This window comes from Erithacus rubecula (assembly GCF_903797595.1).
Source record: "Erithacus rubecula genome assembly, chromosome: 4".
NCBI lineage: Eukaryota > Metazoa > Chordata > Aves > Passeriformes > Muscicapidae > Erithacus > Erithacus rubecula.
The window spans coordinates 43940865-43957807 of NC_136686.1; the positions used below are offsets into that span (position 1 = coordinate 43940865).

The window sequence follows — 16943 nt, forward strand, 5'->3', positions numbered from 1 at the left end:
TTATATATATACATCTTTCATTTCAGAATAGCAGAAAGTAGCTTGTTTTCCTCGGTAATTCTTAACGTGAACTTGGTGGTTGATATTAGGAAAGACAAAATTTTGCAAAAGACAGAGAACCAAGTGAAGCAAGACTCAAACTGACAACATACAAGGCTTTAAGATGCATGAAATACATGATTTTACAACACAGTTTTACAATAGCAGTTACATTCATTATTCAAAGTCATTTGTTTGTTGTGGCTTGCCCCACAAGAAACAATAAATGGGAGACAAATATAGAGTCATGTATATTTTTCGTTTTTAAAAAAAAGTTAATCCCTATTCCAACAAAATCTTATTAGCTGTTGCAAAATGTTCACAAGGGCTTTGTGTTTGTCAGAGTCTTATCTTTCTTTTTCCATGGGGTCACAGTTGCTCTGTAATGCTGTTACTGTTAAGGATAATGTTTGTGGTCAGTTGCTATTGGCAGTGACAGTCAAAGTTCAGGCAACCAAATTTAGACATGAAATTAATAATGGCATTTGTACCAGAGAGCCTAAGTATGCATTGTTTCTTCATGACTTACCAGGAAAAATTCTTTCTGAGGGCCAAGAAGGCTTAGCATGAATAAATCATATATACAGAGTGAAGGATCTGCCTCAGAAAATGGATGTAAGGATCAGTATAACCTGCATAAAAAGAGACAAAATATCTGGACTATGAATGCAGTTGAAACCCTCTGCTGTGGAAAGCCAGGATAGTGTGCCACTGAGGATGTGCTCAGCTGTATAAATGCACTGTTTCATAAAGTCCACATATACTCTACTGCAGAAATTGTTAATTTTAAAAGGACTATAAATTTGAGTGCAATATATGCCTCTAGCACCTTACATATAGTATGAACAGTACCACGGCTGTGGAGAGGATTTATTTGTGACCACTAGGCACTTACCTGATTTGCACAGTCATGGCTCTGTCTCAGAGCAGGCAGGCTTGCTAAATCCATCTGCTCACCATAAATAATTGAACTTCTTTCCTGACTGGTTTATTTTCCCTTCAAAATGTCCTCTGTGTGTCTACTCACACACGACTGCCAAAATTCGGAAAAAAGTATGAGTTCATTTTGTGCCACCTTACAGCTTTGGACTTCAGCCACCTACAGATATCAAGAGCTTCCCCCAGTGTCTGAAGTTAATCCAGCAGCTAAGACCAAACCTCCCTCAGGAGCTAATAATAGTGACTCTAGTAGTAAGCCTGCCATCACATTTATTTTATTCTGGACTTGGGGTTCTTGGACGTGCTTGCACCACTACTTACTGGTCAGGCTTCTAAAACATAAGCAAGAAGATGAGAGGTAAATAACGTAAGAAATATGAAAGAACCTCCAACATGGATGGTGTGTATTTTTTGCTACAGTGTAATACTCCTGAAATATTATATGGAGAACTGCTTAGCCCTCCAATATGTTTTCCAGCATTCAAAGGGAAAAAGGCTGCAGCTCTTGGCTAATGTTGTCCATTAAAAATTCATATCACTTGCAATCCCTATCTCAGAAATAAGAGGAGTTCTGTGATAACTGATCAGATATGTCTTGCATGTACACCTGAAAGTACATGCATTCATCTGAGTATCTTCCCAGTGAAGACCTGACATGAGATTTCCCTTCTAAGTCTTACTTTTTCTCCCAAGACACAAGACTGGGTGCCCTACCTATGCAAAAGAGATGAATGACTTTCTTCTGCCTGGAGTCAAGTCAGCCCCCAAGCAAGCATTCCACTGTAGAAACTGCAGCCAGAATTGAGGGGGCTGTGGCTGTAATTTATCATAAGCAATTTATTTTCAGCAGTGTGACTACATGTCAGTGCTGACAGCATTTGTAGCATTAAGTGTTCCAGAGAGAGGACCATGGCACTGCTTTGAGGCACGCACTGTGAAAGCCTGTCAGTTCTGATTCATCACTAAAAACAGGCATTTTGCAATATTTTTTCAGGGAATGCCTTAGCATGGCTCATTTTCCAAGTTTGGATGAGCTTGGGGTGCTCTTCTGTATTCAAAGACAGTCATGTCTTAAGGAACAGGAGAAAGGAAAAAGAAAATTCAAAGAATTTTGTATGCCAACATACAGGAGCATTGTGTCAAAAGAAGAAGAAAATACACCCATAAGAATCAAGGATCCATACGATTCTGACTTCTTTACAACACTTAATAGTGTACAGAGAGTATGTCTGGCCATACCTCCAGTTGGTCATAAATTATGATGGTTTACATGTCTTTAAAATAAACTCTGGCACACAAATACTAAGCCACATAAATGGAGTCAGTCACATACGTATCAACTGGGGTGAAGTTCTTAATTACACCTTTTCCTGGGGCCTTAGTCAGCATTAAGCTGCCTGTGCTTAAATGCAGCTCTGCTGTGGTGCAGCTGAGTGACCTTGGATTAGAGCACTGTGTGAAAAAGAGCTGTAAGAATTGAGGGCCACTCACTTTCCTGCACTGAAGCACTCTCCCTTAGTCCTTGCCTCAGCTATGGGTATGACTGTATCTGGCCACACACACGTATCCAGACCCTGACCCAACTGAGAAGGTCCTGGATCCTTCCCATCACTGTGGGCTTATTTAATGATGACCACCTGGTGCTTGGTTGGTTCTGGTTATTGTCACTGAACCTGATTCTGATCCTGACTCACTGGCTTGGCTTTTCTGGCTTGGCCTCAGATCTCCTTGTCACTGTGCTCACTGGGATGGTTACTGGTGATTTGTACTCTTGGCTGAACTTGTAGCCATCACCAGTACTGCTTTGCTATTCTTGTTTGGGTGCTGTGGTACTTGCTAAGGAAGCCACTGTTATGCAAGTCTTACTATCACCTTCCACTCCCAGCTTGCCTTGTTACTCCATAAAACACTTTACTCCAAAGGATGTCACCTCTCACCTACCACTGGTATCGTGCCACTGTAACTGTGAAACTTCTGACACCAGTAGTTCCAGCACAAGCCAGACAATAGGAACATGGATTGCTGACACCACGTGACTCTCCTTTTAGCCAGAGATTTTTGTTAGAAAGCTGTCTTGAGCCAGTTTACTGGTGCCATGCATTCCTGCCAATAGGATAAATCAGGAGAGTGGGCAAGAAGTCAGCAATCAAGACAAAGAGTCTGTTCTATCACAGACAGACAGCAAAACTAAGCAGTGATACATAACACCCCTTGTGTGACCTCACTTAACTGTTAGTCAAATAACCAGGGAATCTCAGTAACCTGGAGACATCATGTTTCAAAGGCCCAAGTAAAATGCAAAGTGGTCACAAACCCAAAGTTGTCAAAAGTTCTTTGTCACCTTTTGTAATTTATTCTAGTTGTCTAAATCTGGCAACAGCACTTTATATTTCAGCTGTAGATTTTTCCACCTCATCTGCAGCATTCTCTCCTCTCCAGGGTTCCTTTCCTGGTGGGACCATCTTCAAGTACACAAGGGTATATTAATTCTTTCAACTCTATCATGAGGTACCACTGGTGTTACACACCTGAGCTGCCACATGGACATGCACAGTTCAGCACACAATTCAGACTGCCACACCTGCAAGGATTTCAGCATTAAACCAAACCTGGCAGCCTCAGACAGCAGTTATGAGACAGCTATAAACTAGAAGGCAAACACTTCAGTTCTATTGAGGCCAGTTGGCCTGCACCCCAAAATCAATCTGTATATTATGAGGGTGAACACACAGGAAATAGTCAGGACATGACTGCTCTCACTCCAGTGGCATTGGCATCTCACAACTCAAATACTCCCACCATACAAGTTTGCTTGGCTCTTATTGGGTGTTGTAGTGTGTCCAGTGCTGCTCCCTAGTTCTAATAACATCTTGTGTACCCAGGAGTAGTTTTGCCTTCTGCATTTCATTGCCACTCCCTTGCCAACTTACCTGGAAGGGTGTCCTTTTCACTAACATTTCATCCTGAAGGAGGAAAACTAGTGCCCTTGAGACATTTACGTGTTGCCCTGAAAGGACTTCTGTCCTTTCTCTGCTCTTCTTAAACTGGATGCTAAAAGACCTGGCTAAGCCTTTTTAGAAATTTGAACCTCCTATGCCCAGGGAATTGTTCACCAGGAGTTTCATGCTGTGCAGCAGTGGAAAACATTGGGCTCGGGTACAGCCAGCCACCATTTTCTAGAAATAGAGACCTCTAGCATTTCCCGACCCAGCATGCACAAATGGGTCACTAACTCCTTTGTTTTTCGTGCAGCATACATATAGAGAATTGTTATGGAAGTTTACCTTTCTGGAAGTCACTGTAAATACATTTTGTACAAAATTCAAACAGTGTAATCACTATTGTGTCTTATGTAACCTTTCAGCACATTCTGTAAAACTGCCTTCCGTTCCTCAAACACTGCAGCTCTGATACGGCCTATCAGTGAACATTCACAAACATTCAGAGCTCAGAAATACAAACCAATCTCTGTTTGGTGGACAGGAAAGCTACTGTATCTCTATTAATTAATTAATTTTGTTATTTATTTGATGTTTAGCAGAGAACTTTCAAAATCAATTTTGAATTAAAAAACATTGGATTAAAAATACAAGTCTCTAAATTGGAAGATATAATTGACAAAACTAATTTCTGCTATGAAGGAGTTAGGCATCTATCCTGCATATCTGTTTTAAAGTGAGAAGGCACGCTGTACAAGAAAAACAAGGAGCTACTGGAGAAGGCTCAGTGGAGGTCCACAGAGATAATTTGGGGTCTGGATCCTCTCTTTTATGGAGACTGGAGGCTGGGCCTTTAGTCGAGAACACTGTGATGGGATCACAGTAATGCATACAAGTAACTCAAAGGTGGGTGCCAAGAGGATGGTGCCAGACTCTTCTCAGTGACAGGATGACAAGTAGTGTCCATAGACTAGCAGACATGCTGCCCCTCACATGAAGATGAACTTTTCCAGCGGGGGTGCACTGGAACAGGCTGCCCGGGGAGATGGTGGGTTCTCCTCTGGGGACACGCAAACCCCAGCCGGACACGTTCCTGTGCCACCTGCTCCAGGTGATCCTGCCTTGGCAGGGGGTTGGACTGGATGATTTTCAGAGGTCCCTTCCAAAACAAACCGTTTTGTGATTTTGTGAACCCTTCCGGCATTCCCCGCCCACATGGCGAGCAGGGCCGGCCAAGGCCCCGCACACGCACAGGGCTACGCGCGGCCCAGCCGAGCTCGCCTTCCCGCTGGCAGCCGAGCACATGGCGCCGGGCCGGGCCGAGCCGAGCCGAGCCGGCCCTGAGGGCCCCCGCGCTTTGTTCCCCCGCCCCGCGCGGCCTCAGGCGCCCCCAGCGCCGCCCCTGACTGGCGCGGCCGCCCGCCGCTCCCGGCGTGCACCGCGGCGCGACGCGCGAGGCGCCGCTGACGTCCCAGCCCCGCCACTGGGCAGCGGTGCTCTGCCGTCACGAGCTCGCGCTGCTGAGTCAGCGGCCCACCGTCGCAGCGCCCGGCCATTGGCTGCAGCGGCGCGGGGCCCCGCCCCCGCAGCCCGGTGGGGCTATAAAAGCGGCTCCGGCGCCCCCTCCGCGCCTTTAGCCCCGGGTGTCTGAGAGGAGAAAGATGCATCGACTCCGCTCACGGGCCTCCACGGGGATTTCTGCCTTTGCCGCCAGTTCGCCCTCCGCCTGCTCTCGCCAATCACCCCCGCTGCCCCGGCCCGAGAAGTCAGCCTCGCAGAGGCGTTGGAGTAAAAAGCGCTCCTGCTCTTCCATCGGCTGATTGTCGCTGATTCCCGGGCGGGGGGGAGCAGAGAGACCGAGACCCGGAGAGGGGCCGCGGGAGCCGAGCCGAGCGCCGCTGCGACCATGCCCAAGCCTAAGAAGCGGGGGAGCAACCACCAGCGCGGAGCCGGTGAGCGCGGCGGGGCCGGCGGGTGGCGGCGCGGGCTCTAGACGGCGCTGCGCGTGGCCGCGGGAGGGCCGCGGCAGGACGGGCGGCGCGGGGCTCTCGCCGGCCGGGCCGCGCCGGGCGGGTGACAGGAGCCGTTCCTGAAACCGCCACCTCACGCCGCTGCGCGCATGCGCCGGGAGCCGGGGCCGGCGGGCGCGGCCGCGCTGGCGCCGCCGGCGGCGACGGGAGCGCCCCGGGCAGCGGCGGCCCGGCCGCGAGTCTGCCCCCGCACCGGCCCAGCTGCCGCCGCTGTGCCGCCGCGGCCCGAAAGGCAGCTGCGTGCTGAAACGATCCCCTGTTCTTAGCCTCAAATAGGATATTACGAAATTAGCAGTCTAAATGCGAGCGCCGAATGTGCGTGTCTGAGGTGCTGATGCTTGGGGCAGAACGGAGGTTTTGTGGGTGGTGAGAAATTGCACTTCAGGCTGGCATAGCTGTGCGCAGCATCGGTTTCTAATACCGATTTTTCAGGAAGTGCGCAATTTTTATATGCTCTTATTTTGTGAAGCGCTTTCTGTCGTTCTTGTCACTTCTGTTGAATCCCTGTTGGATAGCAGCAATAGCGAGAAGGTGGCTCTGTGAGAGCTATGAGCTTTCAAGTTTGTTCTTTTGTGCATTAGCTGGTGGAGTTTTTTTGGGTTATGGTTAATGATACACGTGGATGCAGCTGAAAACAGCAAAACTTCCGGAGTGTGACTAACTTCATTGGAAAGCACTTGGACACTGATCCAACTGAAAGTTGATTCTGCCTAGATAAAAATAGTTTTTTTGGGGGGATCTTGGTAATCTGGGAGTGTGCCTGGAGCTCACACAAGTAAGCCATATGGACAACCTTATAAATAATTTTTTAAAAAGTGGCAGAAAATAACAGAATTTAGAGTTCTCTAAATGGTGTTTTGGGGACCGTTGGAGAAATAGCAGATATGAAAAGGGAGGTGAACACTGGTAAAAATACTACTTTTTTCAAAAAGTCTGAAGCTGCTGCACCAAGGCCTTCTTGGCCCCAAGAGGGCAAGCTTCTATCCCCTGTTGAAGCATTTGATGTTCTGGCTTGTATTTGTAATTCAGTAGCAAAAGAGTTGGGCATTGCTGATACTGCACATACTACACTTAATCCCATAAATCCTGCATTGAACTGGGTAATGTATGTTTGCCTGGAGGTTGAACTTATTTGTCTTGAAGTTCCCCAAAGTTAAAAAATAAAGACTGTGTGGCAGTTTTTGTAGGGAGCTCATTATAACAGTTAAATTAACATAGACCTATTTTTAAAGTGTCATCACAGAAAACTGCAATAATATGAAGCTGATTGTAGAAAGATCCTATATTTAGAGTAGGAATTTATCCAATATCTAGAATAGGAATTGGACCTGTACTAGGCAGGCCCTTGTTCACTGTTCAAAAATAATCTTTCAGAACAGAGCCAACTAAGTCTTCAGAATAGGTGGGAGTGAAGGAACCATCAGAGGATGGAAATGTTCTTTCTGTGGTTGGGTCAGGGAGTGCCAGTCTTCTCTAGGAGGGTTCAGTTCTAATTTGGTGCTCAGATTTTCCTTTTTGTCTGAGAAATGACCAGACTGTTGTATTCATCTTTCCTTAAGGTGGTCAGCCCAGAAACGTGCAGCCTTTTAGTGATGAAGATGCTTCAATTGAAACTATGAGCCACTGCAGTGGCTTCAGTGATCCTGCTAGCTTCACTGAGGATGGTAAGTTCTTTTATTTATATCAATTCATCTTTTAAAAACATAAACCTGACCTGATTTAGTGGTTTTAAGTAGTAGACTGCAAGTATTAGTAATGAAGTAATGGCATCACATTAACACTATGTGATGGTTAACCCAGTGGCTATTTGTTTTTGTTTGGTAAGAATATATTCCAGGTTTCATGAGCCTTGTGCAACTGTCAGGCTCTTTCCTATTAGAGTAGACAATAGATATAGAGACAATAAAATACAGAGTGCTGATACAGACACAATAAGAATTTTAAAGTGAATTATAAGATACAGATTTTCATTACAGATAGTTGAAGCAGTAAGGACTGCACAAGAGTTTAACATGGGAAGAGTCACATTTGCCTGTTTTGTGCTTTGTTTCCTTTGGTATTATTGCTACCTAGACTGCTCTAATGTCATTTTGTTGAGAGGAGAGGACCTGAAAGCCTGCTACAGGGGGATAAGCAGGGAGCCATCTCTGGATACGTTCTTCTCTTAGCTGGGCTCCTGTTGCAGAGGTGTCTGAATTGATGTCATGTAGGATAGGCTGCTTTGACTCACTGCATCAGCTGTGAGCACCTCACTGTACTCCAGGGGTAGAGGTAGTGGACTGGGTAGAAATGTGTTGTTGAAAGGATTGTCTGATGGTCATCAGATGGAGAAAATTTATGTAAAACCTGATTCACTCCCTCATTTAATCTTGGCATGTGTAATAAACAGATCTGGCAATGTATCCACAAATCTATCCACAGGCCAGTTTTTATGAAAGTATTTTGGGGTGCAGTCTGATGTAGTATGTTTAGCACCATTGTGCTGGTGTGATACTGAACAATTCTGTAGCTGTTGTCTTTGTTAAGCTGCTTTCTTATTAGTGTTAAAAACATTGTGTTGGAACTACTGTGTCTGCTAATGAAATGTCTATCAATCGGACTCAATTATTTCTTCTGGATTAGGGCCTGAAGTTGATGAAGAAGCCACTCAAGAAGACTTAGAATACAAGTTGAAGGGATTTATTGATCTTACATTGGACAAGAGGTATAGTCTGCTTTGAAGAAACTCATTCATACATTGTTTTCTTGTTTTCTATGATTTATTAAGGAAAATACGCATCAAATCTTTTCTATGCTTACTGAGATTTTTACTCTGGGGAGGACTTCGGGATTTAGAAAACCCTTTTCCTTCTACTGATTTTTTAGGATGGGTTAGACTTTCCTAGTATATTGAAGTAGAATGACTTTATTTCTGGCCTGCAATACTACTGTGAACACTTCTCTCCAAACAAAATTTTGCTGTCCTTGAGTAAGGAGGCAATTCAGAGCATCTAATTCTTCATGGTACTTCTGTGGGTTACTCTACTGTTGGGTGCAGACAGATATAAACCTCAATAAAGTAAGGGTGGAACTTAGCTGATATGTGCTGATTTCAGGGTGTCTTCCTTCTCTTTTCTAACAGTGCCAAGACAAGACAAGCAGCCCTTGAAAGTCTGAAAAGTGCATTTTCTTCTAAAATACTGTATGAATTTATCATGGAAAGGAGAATGACTCTAACTGATAGCATTGAACGCTGCATAAAGAAAGGTAATTAGCATGCATTCTATTAGGAGGCAATAATCCCTATTAAATAGCACATTGTTTAAATCAAGATTGTGAATGTTCTCCCATACTTTACAGAGTGCATAATAATTTAGGTAACATTACCTTCAAAATTTAGGTGTCACATTTTACCTGTCCTAGAAAATTGACTGAAGTTATGTTCTATCTATTGGTTTCTGAATTTCCACTTACATGCTTTCAGACTTTTATCTTTAAAAGATTAAAGGAGGAAAGCAGTGCAGAAGGTGATTGCTTCTCACTGTGTTAATCCCTAGGTAAGAGCGATGAACAGTGTGCAGCTGCTGGACTGGCGTGTCTCCTGTGTGTGCAGATGGGGTCAGGCATTGAGAGTGAGGAGATTTTTAAGACCCTTGGTCCAGTTCTGAAGAAGATTGTCTGTGATGGAACAGCCAGTATCCAAGCCAGACAGGCTGTGAGTATGAGAAATGTTAATATTTGCCATGCAGGGACAGAGGGCTGCTTTTGACCAGCTCACTGTTGTGTAATCCAGAACTAAAGGTTACCACACTAGTGTGTACTCATAATGTCATGTGCCCTAAATGACGTGTAGCAGTTTTCACTGGCTTAAAAAGTTCCACCTGAAGGTTGACCATGATTCTCTTCTTCAGCTGATACATGTAATGCTTTGTCAGGTGTCTGAACTCACTGTATTGCAGCTTGCTTACTGCAGTTTTGGGGTCCTAGAGAGCATTTTCCCTCTTTCCCACCGAGTGATATATCTTTCCTGTGTTAATTTTATTATTGAAATCTAATCTTATTCTTAAGCAACACAGGAATGTTATTTAAGCATTTACATTTATTTGTGATAAAATCATATAGAGTGCATCGGGAAACTACATAAAAAGTACAGCCATACCATCAAAGGTATTTTTAAGTTACTTTCGCCCAGTTCTCATTTATACATCAGCATTATGCTTGAAGTAGTGAGGGAAGATTGTCCAAATCTCTTGCCAAAAGTTTCACCTCTTCAACTTAAGAGATTTAACTACTATTCTTTAGCTTCCCTTTATCATGGTGTGGCTGGCTATTCCTATTCTAGTCAAGCTATAGCACAAGAGATACTGTCACCTGCAAACAGTAGGTAGTGTTAGTTCAACAGCAGTTATTTCTACAAATAAACAAAAGGCATTAAAAGTTTGTCCTGCTCAAATGTAGTTTTGAGTCCTGTGTAGTTGGTGCAAACATCACTTTCAAATGTTACTTTCCTTAACTAAGAGAAATTGGACTAGAAAATGGGTCACAGGGAGCAGATCTGCAGGGGAAGTTGGAAAGTTCCAGGAAAGGCTTTTCAAGGGCAGAGTTTTAATGTTATTTAATTGCAGTAGTGGTCAGAAGGGGAAAATATTTCCCACAGCCTTGTATAAGTATCCTGTAAGTATCAGCATAATTTCTGCTTGTAAATCATAGTGAATTTAAAGTAATTGGGTGAAAAGAGTGTCATGTGTAGCTTTTTCAAGGGCTTTGTAAGCTGTTTAAAAAAAAATAATACATGAAAAGCAAAGGCTTATGAGTAGCAAATGCTGTAAAATCATCCTGAGAATAGATGGGAACCGGGAGCTAAGTATTGCAAATAAGCTGAATTAAAACAGTATTGGAGACTTCTAGACTCTAAGGTTTTAATCTCAAGTTTGTTACTCCAGATGTTATATTTCAAAGGTCCCAAGTTTGGAAGTTTTGTCAACTATGATATTATTGTCAAATACTGACACTTTTTTCTTTTGTGTCTAGTGTGCAACCTGCTTAGGGATTTGCTGTTTCATTGTGACTGATGACATTACGGTGAGGATGATTGATACCTTTCAAATGTAGCAAACCGTCAAGGTGAAAATGTGTGGCTCCTAAACCACTTCCATTATTTTCTTCCCTTGTACAGGAACTGTACTCTACTATGGAATGCCTGGAAAACATCTTCACAAAGGCCTATCAACGGGATAGAGACACTAATGGTGTATCAAGCACCCATAATACTGTGCTTCACGTCAGTGCTCTCTTAGCATGGACACTGTTGTTGACCATTTGTCCAATGAATGAAGTGAAGAAGAAAATTGAAATGTGAGTATCTTGGAAAGTGGAGTTTGTAACGACTCTCTATATGCAATGAAACAGTGTCAGTAAAATCTGGATTTTAATGGAATATGACTTACTCCTTAGGCACTTGCATAAACTTCCAAGTCTGCTGTCTTGTGATGATCTCAACATGAGAATAGCTGCTGGAGAAACACTAGCACTTCTGTTTGAACTGGCACGTGAAACAGATTCTGTAAGTAGATGTCAGCAGCTAAACCTTCTGTCATTGGGACAGTGATGAGACAAGTCACTTAACTGTGTTGCATAACATCCTGGATCTCAGCAAGTAGCAAATAATTCCATGGTTTATGTTCTAGTGAGTCTGTCCCAGCATAAGTGGGTATAGCAATAATTCACGGCTGTCATTTTTTACACTTAATTTTGATATTGAGAAACAAGAGAAATACAATTAAATGCATCAAGTACTACTTAATAGCTAGAAATATGGAATGCAAAATTTAAATTTAAATCCAATATCTGCTTTTAAAATACAATAAAAAGTTATGTCTAGAGAGATTCCAGGATGAAATGTTATTTACTGTAGTGGGAACACTCATAAGATGCTTGTGCAGACAAGTTTGAGTAATTCACAATCTACACAGTTATGCTCTCATCCAAAAATCTATCATCAGGTAGAAAGAATGTTGACTTTAAGTAATGTTTTGTTCAGTGTTCTTACTTAGCCAACTTAAGAAGAACTTGTATTGCATGATGGTTTCACAACATTTGGTTTTTTTAGTCAGTTAAAAACTAGGCAGTCATAGGGGGAGATTTGTTAAGAATTGGCACAAATTTTGCACAGGTATCAGTAATACTACCTTGGTGAGATTTCTTGGCGTTTGCTTTTGAATTGGATTAGGTGCAAGCTGCTCAATATTAGCTTGTCCACAGCTGAAGTTGCCTTTACATTCTTCAATATGCCTTACTAGTTTTCAGACTTTTCTTGACAGCACTGAAGGAGCAGCCTCCTCTGCTTACATATGGCACAGTTTGGGAGAGTTGCCTGAAGGGCTCCCAACTCAATCAAGGCTGCTGCACTTTGTCAGAGTGCTGTCGAAAGTGAAAGGATAACTCCGTTTAAGTCACACTAGCACAGCATAATCTGAAACAATGTTAAGGCTTCTGTGTAAGTGCAAGCAGTGTGGGTTTGAGTCTCTTGGCTATGGAAGTCAACTTTGAAAGAAAAAATAAATGGAAACTATAACTTGATCCTTTATTTGGTCAAGCTGACTGCAGGTAATTAAAATCTTAAAATGTGTTGACAAATGAGACTGTATTCACTGCAATCTCTTCTGTTCCATTGAGGAAATGCCCCTTTAGTATTATTATTATTCAGGTATTATTGTATATTGCAGGTTATTCTCATTGAGTCTTTAACAATCAGTGCAAATGAAAAATACTTGATGTATTTAATTTTCACCAGTTCCTTTCAGAAAGCATAATCAGCAGTCAGCTCACACTAGTCAATTGACATGACAAAACATTCAGATTAGAAAATGCCACAAACCACAAAAACTCATTTTTGCATAAGTTTGCATGCATTCTCACTGGTCCAGGTGAACTACTGCCAAATTATTAAATGCAGTGGAGAAAATACTTATATATACATAAAGCTCATATTCATGAATACAGTGAATAACACTAAGCTTTTTATTGCAGTTTACTTAAAGTGTTTTGTTAAGCATTTAAAAAAGCAAACATGCTTCTTAATTTTCCGTTCCATACATGACTCATAGCTAAATGTTCTGTACTGTCAGTCTAGTGCTGTCCCACAGCTTGCCTCCAGCAGCATGACTTCTGTGCTAGCAACATTAAGGCACCCTCAGCTTCTTGACTGTAGTTCAGCAAATCTGTTAATCAGTTTGACTCCCTTGGGATTATGGAGTAGAACAGATTGGCAAGTGTATATGAATACTGATGGAGCTATATGGCTCACATGGCTGACCAAAATAGACTTTGTTAATGCCTTTCCTGGTAAACTAGGTGCTGTGACTTCATTCTTTCTGGTTTCAATGCTGCAAATGGGAACTGCAGAAGTGCTCTTTGTCCTTTTAAATAAAGTAAGAGGTTGTAGAGATCTGCATGCCCAAAATTTATAGATCCATTTTCTTATTTGTGGGGGAAGAGGTTAAGGCCATAAAATAAACTAAAATCTAAAAAAAAAAATTTTTTTTTTTTTTGTAACCTAGGATTTCTTTTATGAGGATATGGACCTTCTAACAGAGAAACTAAGAGCTCTGGCTACTGATGGAAACAAGCACCGGGCCAAAGTGGATAAAAGAAAGCAGCGATCTGTCTTCAGAGATGTTTTACGGGCTGTTGAGGTGATTCTTTTGTCTTAGTTATAATCTAGACCTTCAAAATATGTGGTGTACAATTCAGTGAAAATAATTTTATTATTAAACAGAATTACTGTTTTAGTGAAGGAAGCAGAAGAAAGCTATTTTAAGTGAGGTTTTGTAGTCTGATCCCATAAGTGGAATAGAACTGCCTTTTTTTTTTAGGAATGTTGAACAAAGATAGTGGGAATAGTTAAACATTGTGTAAGCTAAGGAGGAGGCTTCATGATTTGAAGTCACCTTTAGGATTCTGCATGTAGAAGGATCCCAGTTACCTATTAGCACTTGTTACATTCCATTGTCTCAAATGCAGTTACTCCTACCTGTAAAGTAGAGACTAAATGAGACTTACAGGGTGACTTAAAGGTGACTTCTGCACTCAGAACTGGTTTTCCTGGAGATAAGTCTAATTCTTTAAGTAATCTTTAAGATGAAAGTTTAGTGTTTTGTTTTTTAAAAAGCTTTCTAATAATGAAGCTTCAGGTTCTACATGAGATTTGACTGTAAGTGTGCATTTGCTTTATGAACAAATGCAATCTTTAGCATACATATACGATGTAATTTGGAAGACTTTGGCATGTCAAATTTATCAGTGAAAATAAAATTCACTGAGATGCATAAAATTCCTAGTACAAAGGATTGTTTAAATTAAAATGATAGATGTTGTTTGCTTTGATTTTTGCACAGGAGCGTGACTTTCCCACAGAGATGGTGAAGTTTGGACCTGAGCGCATGTATATTGACTGCTGGGTTAAAAAACAAACCTACGAGACATTCAAGGAGATTCTGGGGTCGGGGATGCAATATCATCTGCAGGTGAGCTGCTCCTTAACACTTGCTCAGACTGTTGCTCACTGTCTGGCTTCTTTAATGTAATTCAGTCTGAATTACAAAATCCTGAGTAGAACTTAGTGAAGTGATGAGCTTTGCATTTGAGGTGTTAAAAGATAGCACTTAAAAAAAAAAGATTAACTACAGTGTTCTGGGTAAGCTGCTTGTTGCCTGAGTGTGCTAGCTTAGTAATTGACTTCTCCAAGAGGTAAGAAATTTAAGCAGAATATCTTTTTAGCTTCAGGGTTTTTCCTGAATCCTTATCCTCTTTTAACAGAGTAGTATAGTCATCTGGCTGCTATAAAGCTGTATGCCTCCACCTTTCCTGTTAAAGCCTGAAAAAGAAAGGCAGAGTTTTAGTCAAAAATAACAGGCACAACTTGCAGCCCAGTGATGACAGCATTCCAGAAGAGAAGGCATAAATCTTTTTCTCTGTTCTGGGAACTGCTTGTTTACTAGTCATCTGTTTACATATGTAACAGAAGCTGTAGCTTAAGAATATATGCTCCCAAATTGCTGTGATAATCATGGGGTTAAAATCTTTAGTCCTGTGTTAATTGCATTTCTATGTGACTGAGGGAGCTCAGGCATGTAGCAGGTTTTTTCAAGTACAGCTTTCACATCCAGGTGTTTTTAAACTGGTGTTGTGAAACCATACAGGTCTGTTCAGCTGCCTGATTTTTGTGTAGAACAGAACAATGTTTTATTTGCTGGGACAAAAATATCAAAGGAGCTAGGAGGAGCTGTCTGTCTTAAGATGGCAGTTTCCACTTTTAGCCTTACTCTGGTTAAAAGAGGAAGTTACTGACTTAATTGCAAAAGATAGCAGCAATTTGACACAAATCTTAGTATTCCTTACTGGAATACTTGGTATTTCATAGTAGTCAGCTTTAGAGACTTGGTGATTAGAAGCTAAACTGATCAATTGATGTGTTTCTTGTTTAGTCAAATGACTTTCTTCGGAATGTGTTTGAGCTTGGTCCACCAGTAATGCTGGATGCTGCGACTCTTAAAACAATGAAGATATCCCGTTTTGAAAGGGTAGGTTACTGCACCTTAATGTTCTCTTTACTTCTTACTCTAATTATTCCTGCACTTCAGAAGCTGTCATTGTTGTACTTGTCACTGTAGTTCTGAGAGTGTCTCATGTTGTCTTAAATGAAACCCAGCGCTACTTGTTTGCATCTGTGAGTTCTTAGGTTTTTCACTGGGCATGTCTGCTTGTCTTTTTTCCAAGGAGTATGAAGGTTGCTGATGTGGTTGATAATGGGTGCTAGCTACATGCTCCACATTTGTGAAACTTGATCTCTTCTAAGAGATGCATGTTTTTGGGGAGTGGCTTACAGGCAACTGTGGCAACTTTGTCTTTGTAAAGACAGTATCCCAAACTATGCAGTGTGAAATGGGCATTAGGAGACTGGCAGTGTTCTGTTGGTTTTGAATACATTAATCCTGTGTATAATCAAGTTTAATGTGGGAGTGAATGTAACCTACATGGTATCTGCTTGATGTTCAAGACTGGCTGGCTTCCAGAACTGCTCATAGTTCAGTCTTTTTTATACAGGCCAAATTTCTTTTATACATATATATATCTATATATCTGTGTATATATATATACACACACTAAAATTAGCCTTTGGTGCAAAGATCACATACTATAAATTTCAGAAGCCCTACTAGTTTACTTCAAAGATTAATAAAAGGATATTTTCATTTGTTTTCTAATGTGAAAAATCTCTGAAAGGTGTAAGCCTTATGACAATATGTAATAATTTTTTCTTTTTTTCTTTTGTAGCACTTGTACAACTCTGCAGCATTCAAGGCTCGGACAAAGGCTAGAAGTAAATGTCGTGATAAAAGAGCAGATGTGGGGGAATTTTTTTAGATTCCCTTTTTCAATAGGGCTCAATTTTCATAATTCGAATAAATTTGTAACATTTAAATTTTTTAACTTCTGTAGTCAGCTTGCAGTTGTGCACATGCTTGTTACATAGTCTGTAAATAAAATGCATGTTGTTGCTTAGTTGTGTATACACTGTATATAGATTGATGTAACATTTGGTGCAGGGATACATTATAAATACATTAACCCCCCCCCACTAGCTCCAAGGGTTGATTGTGTTGTAACTGATACCTTAAATGGGGTGGATAACTGTAGTCAAATGCTGTGTGTCAGATTGGATTCTTTATATAAAGTAATTCATTGGCCAAGTGTTCTGGTAAAAATGTGCGAATATAAAAAGATAACCATGTTTGTGTGAAATTATTTTAGTAACTTTTTAAAACTCCAGTGGTAGGCAGACAAGAAATTCCTATGTAAATATAACTTTATCCTGACAGAGACTATGAAGTTCAGTAACTTCCACTGACAATCAAGTAGTGAATGACAAAATAGTGGCCTCCACATAAATTGAAAACAAGATTCTTGTGTTCTGAAACTGAATATTTAATTTTTGGAATAAAGAAGTTTCTCACTG

The 16943-nt window shown here is 41.4% G+C and overlaps 1 protein-coding gene across 1 annotated transcript; it reads left to right on the plus strand.

Annotated features, from left to right (window-relative positions):
* Nucleotides 1–5340: 5340 nt before the first annotated feature.
* IFRD1 (interferon related developmental regulator 1) lies at nt 5341–16943 on the plus strand. Its single transcript, XM_079303699.1, has 12 exons — nt 5341–5869; nt 7507–7611; nt 8570–8651; nt 9069–9193; nt 9484–9641; nt 10958–11008; nt 11103–11281; nt 11381–11489; nt 13486–13620; nt 14323–14451; nt 15412–15507; nt 16262–16943. Exons 1-12 carry the CDS (start codon nt 5824–5826, stop codon nt 16349–16351), a joined length of 1305 nt encoding a protein of 434 aa, XP_079159825.1. The 5' UTR covers nt 5341–5823; the 3' UTR covers nt 16352–16943.

Coding starts and splice junctions, on each gene's coding strand:
- IFRD1 (XM_079303699.1), top strand. CDS start 5,824: ATGCCCAAGCCTAAGAAGCGGGGGAGCAACCACCAGCGCGGAGCCG. Junction 11,490..13,485: donor TGGCACGTGAAACAGATTCT/GTAAGTAGATGT, acceptor TTTGTAACCTAG/GATTTCTTTTATGAGGATAT. Junction 14,452..15,411: donor GGATGCAATATCATCTGCAG/GTGAGCTGCTCC, acceptor TTTCTTGTTTAG/TCAAATGACTTTCTTCGGAA.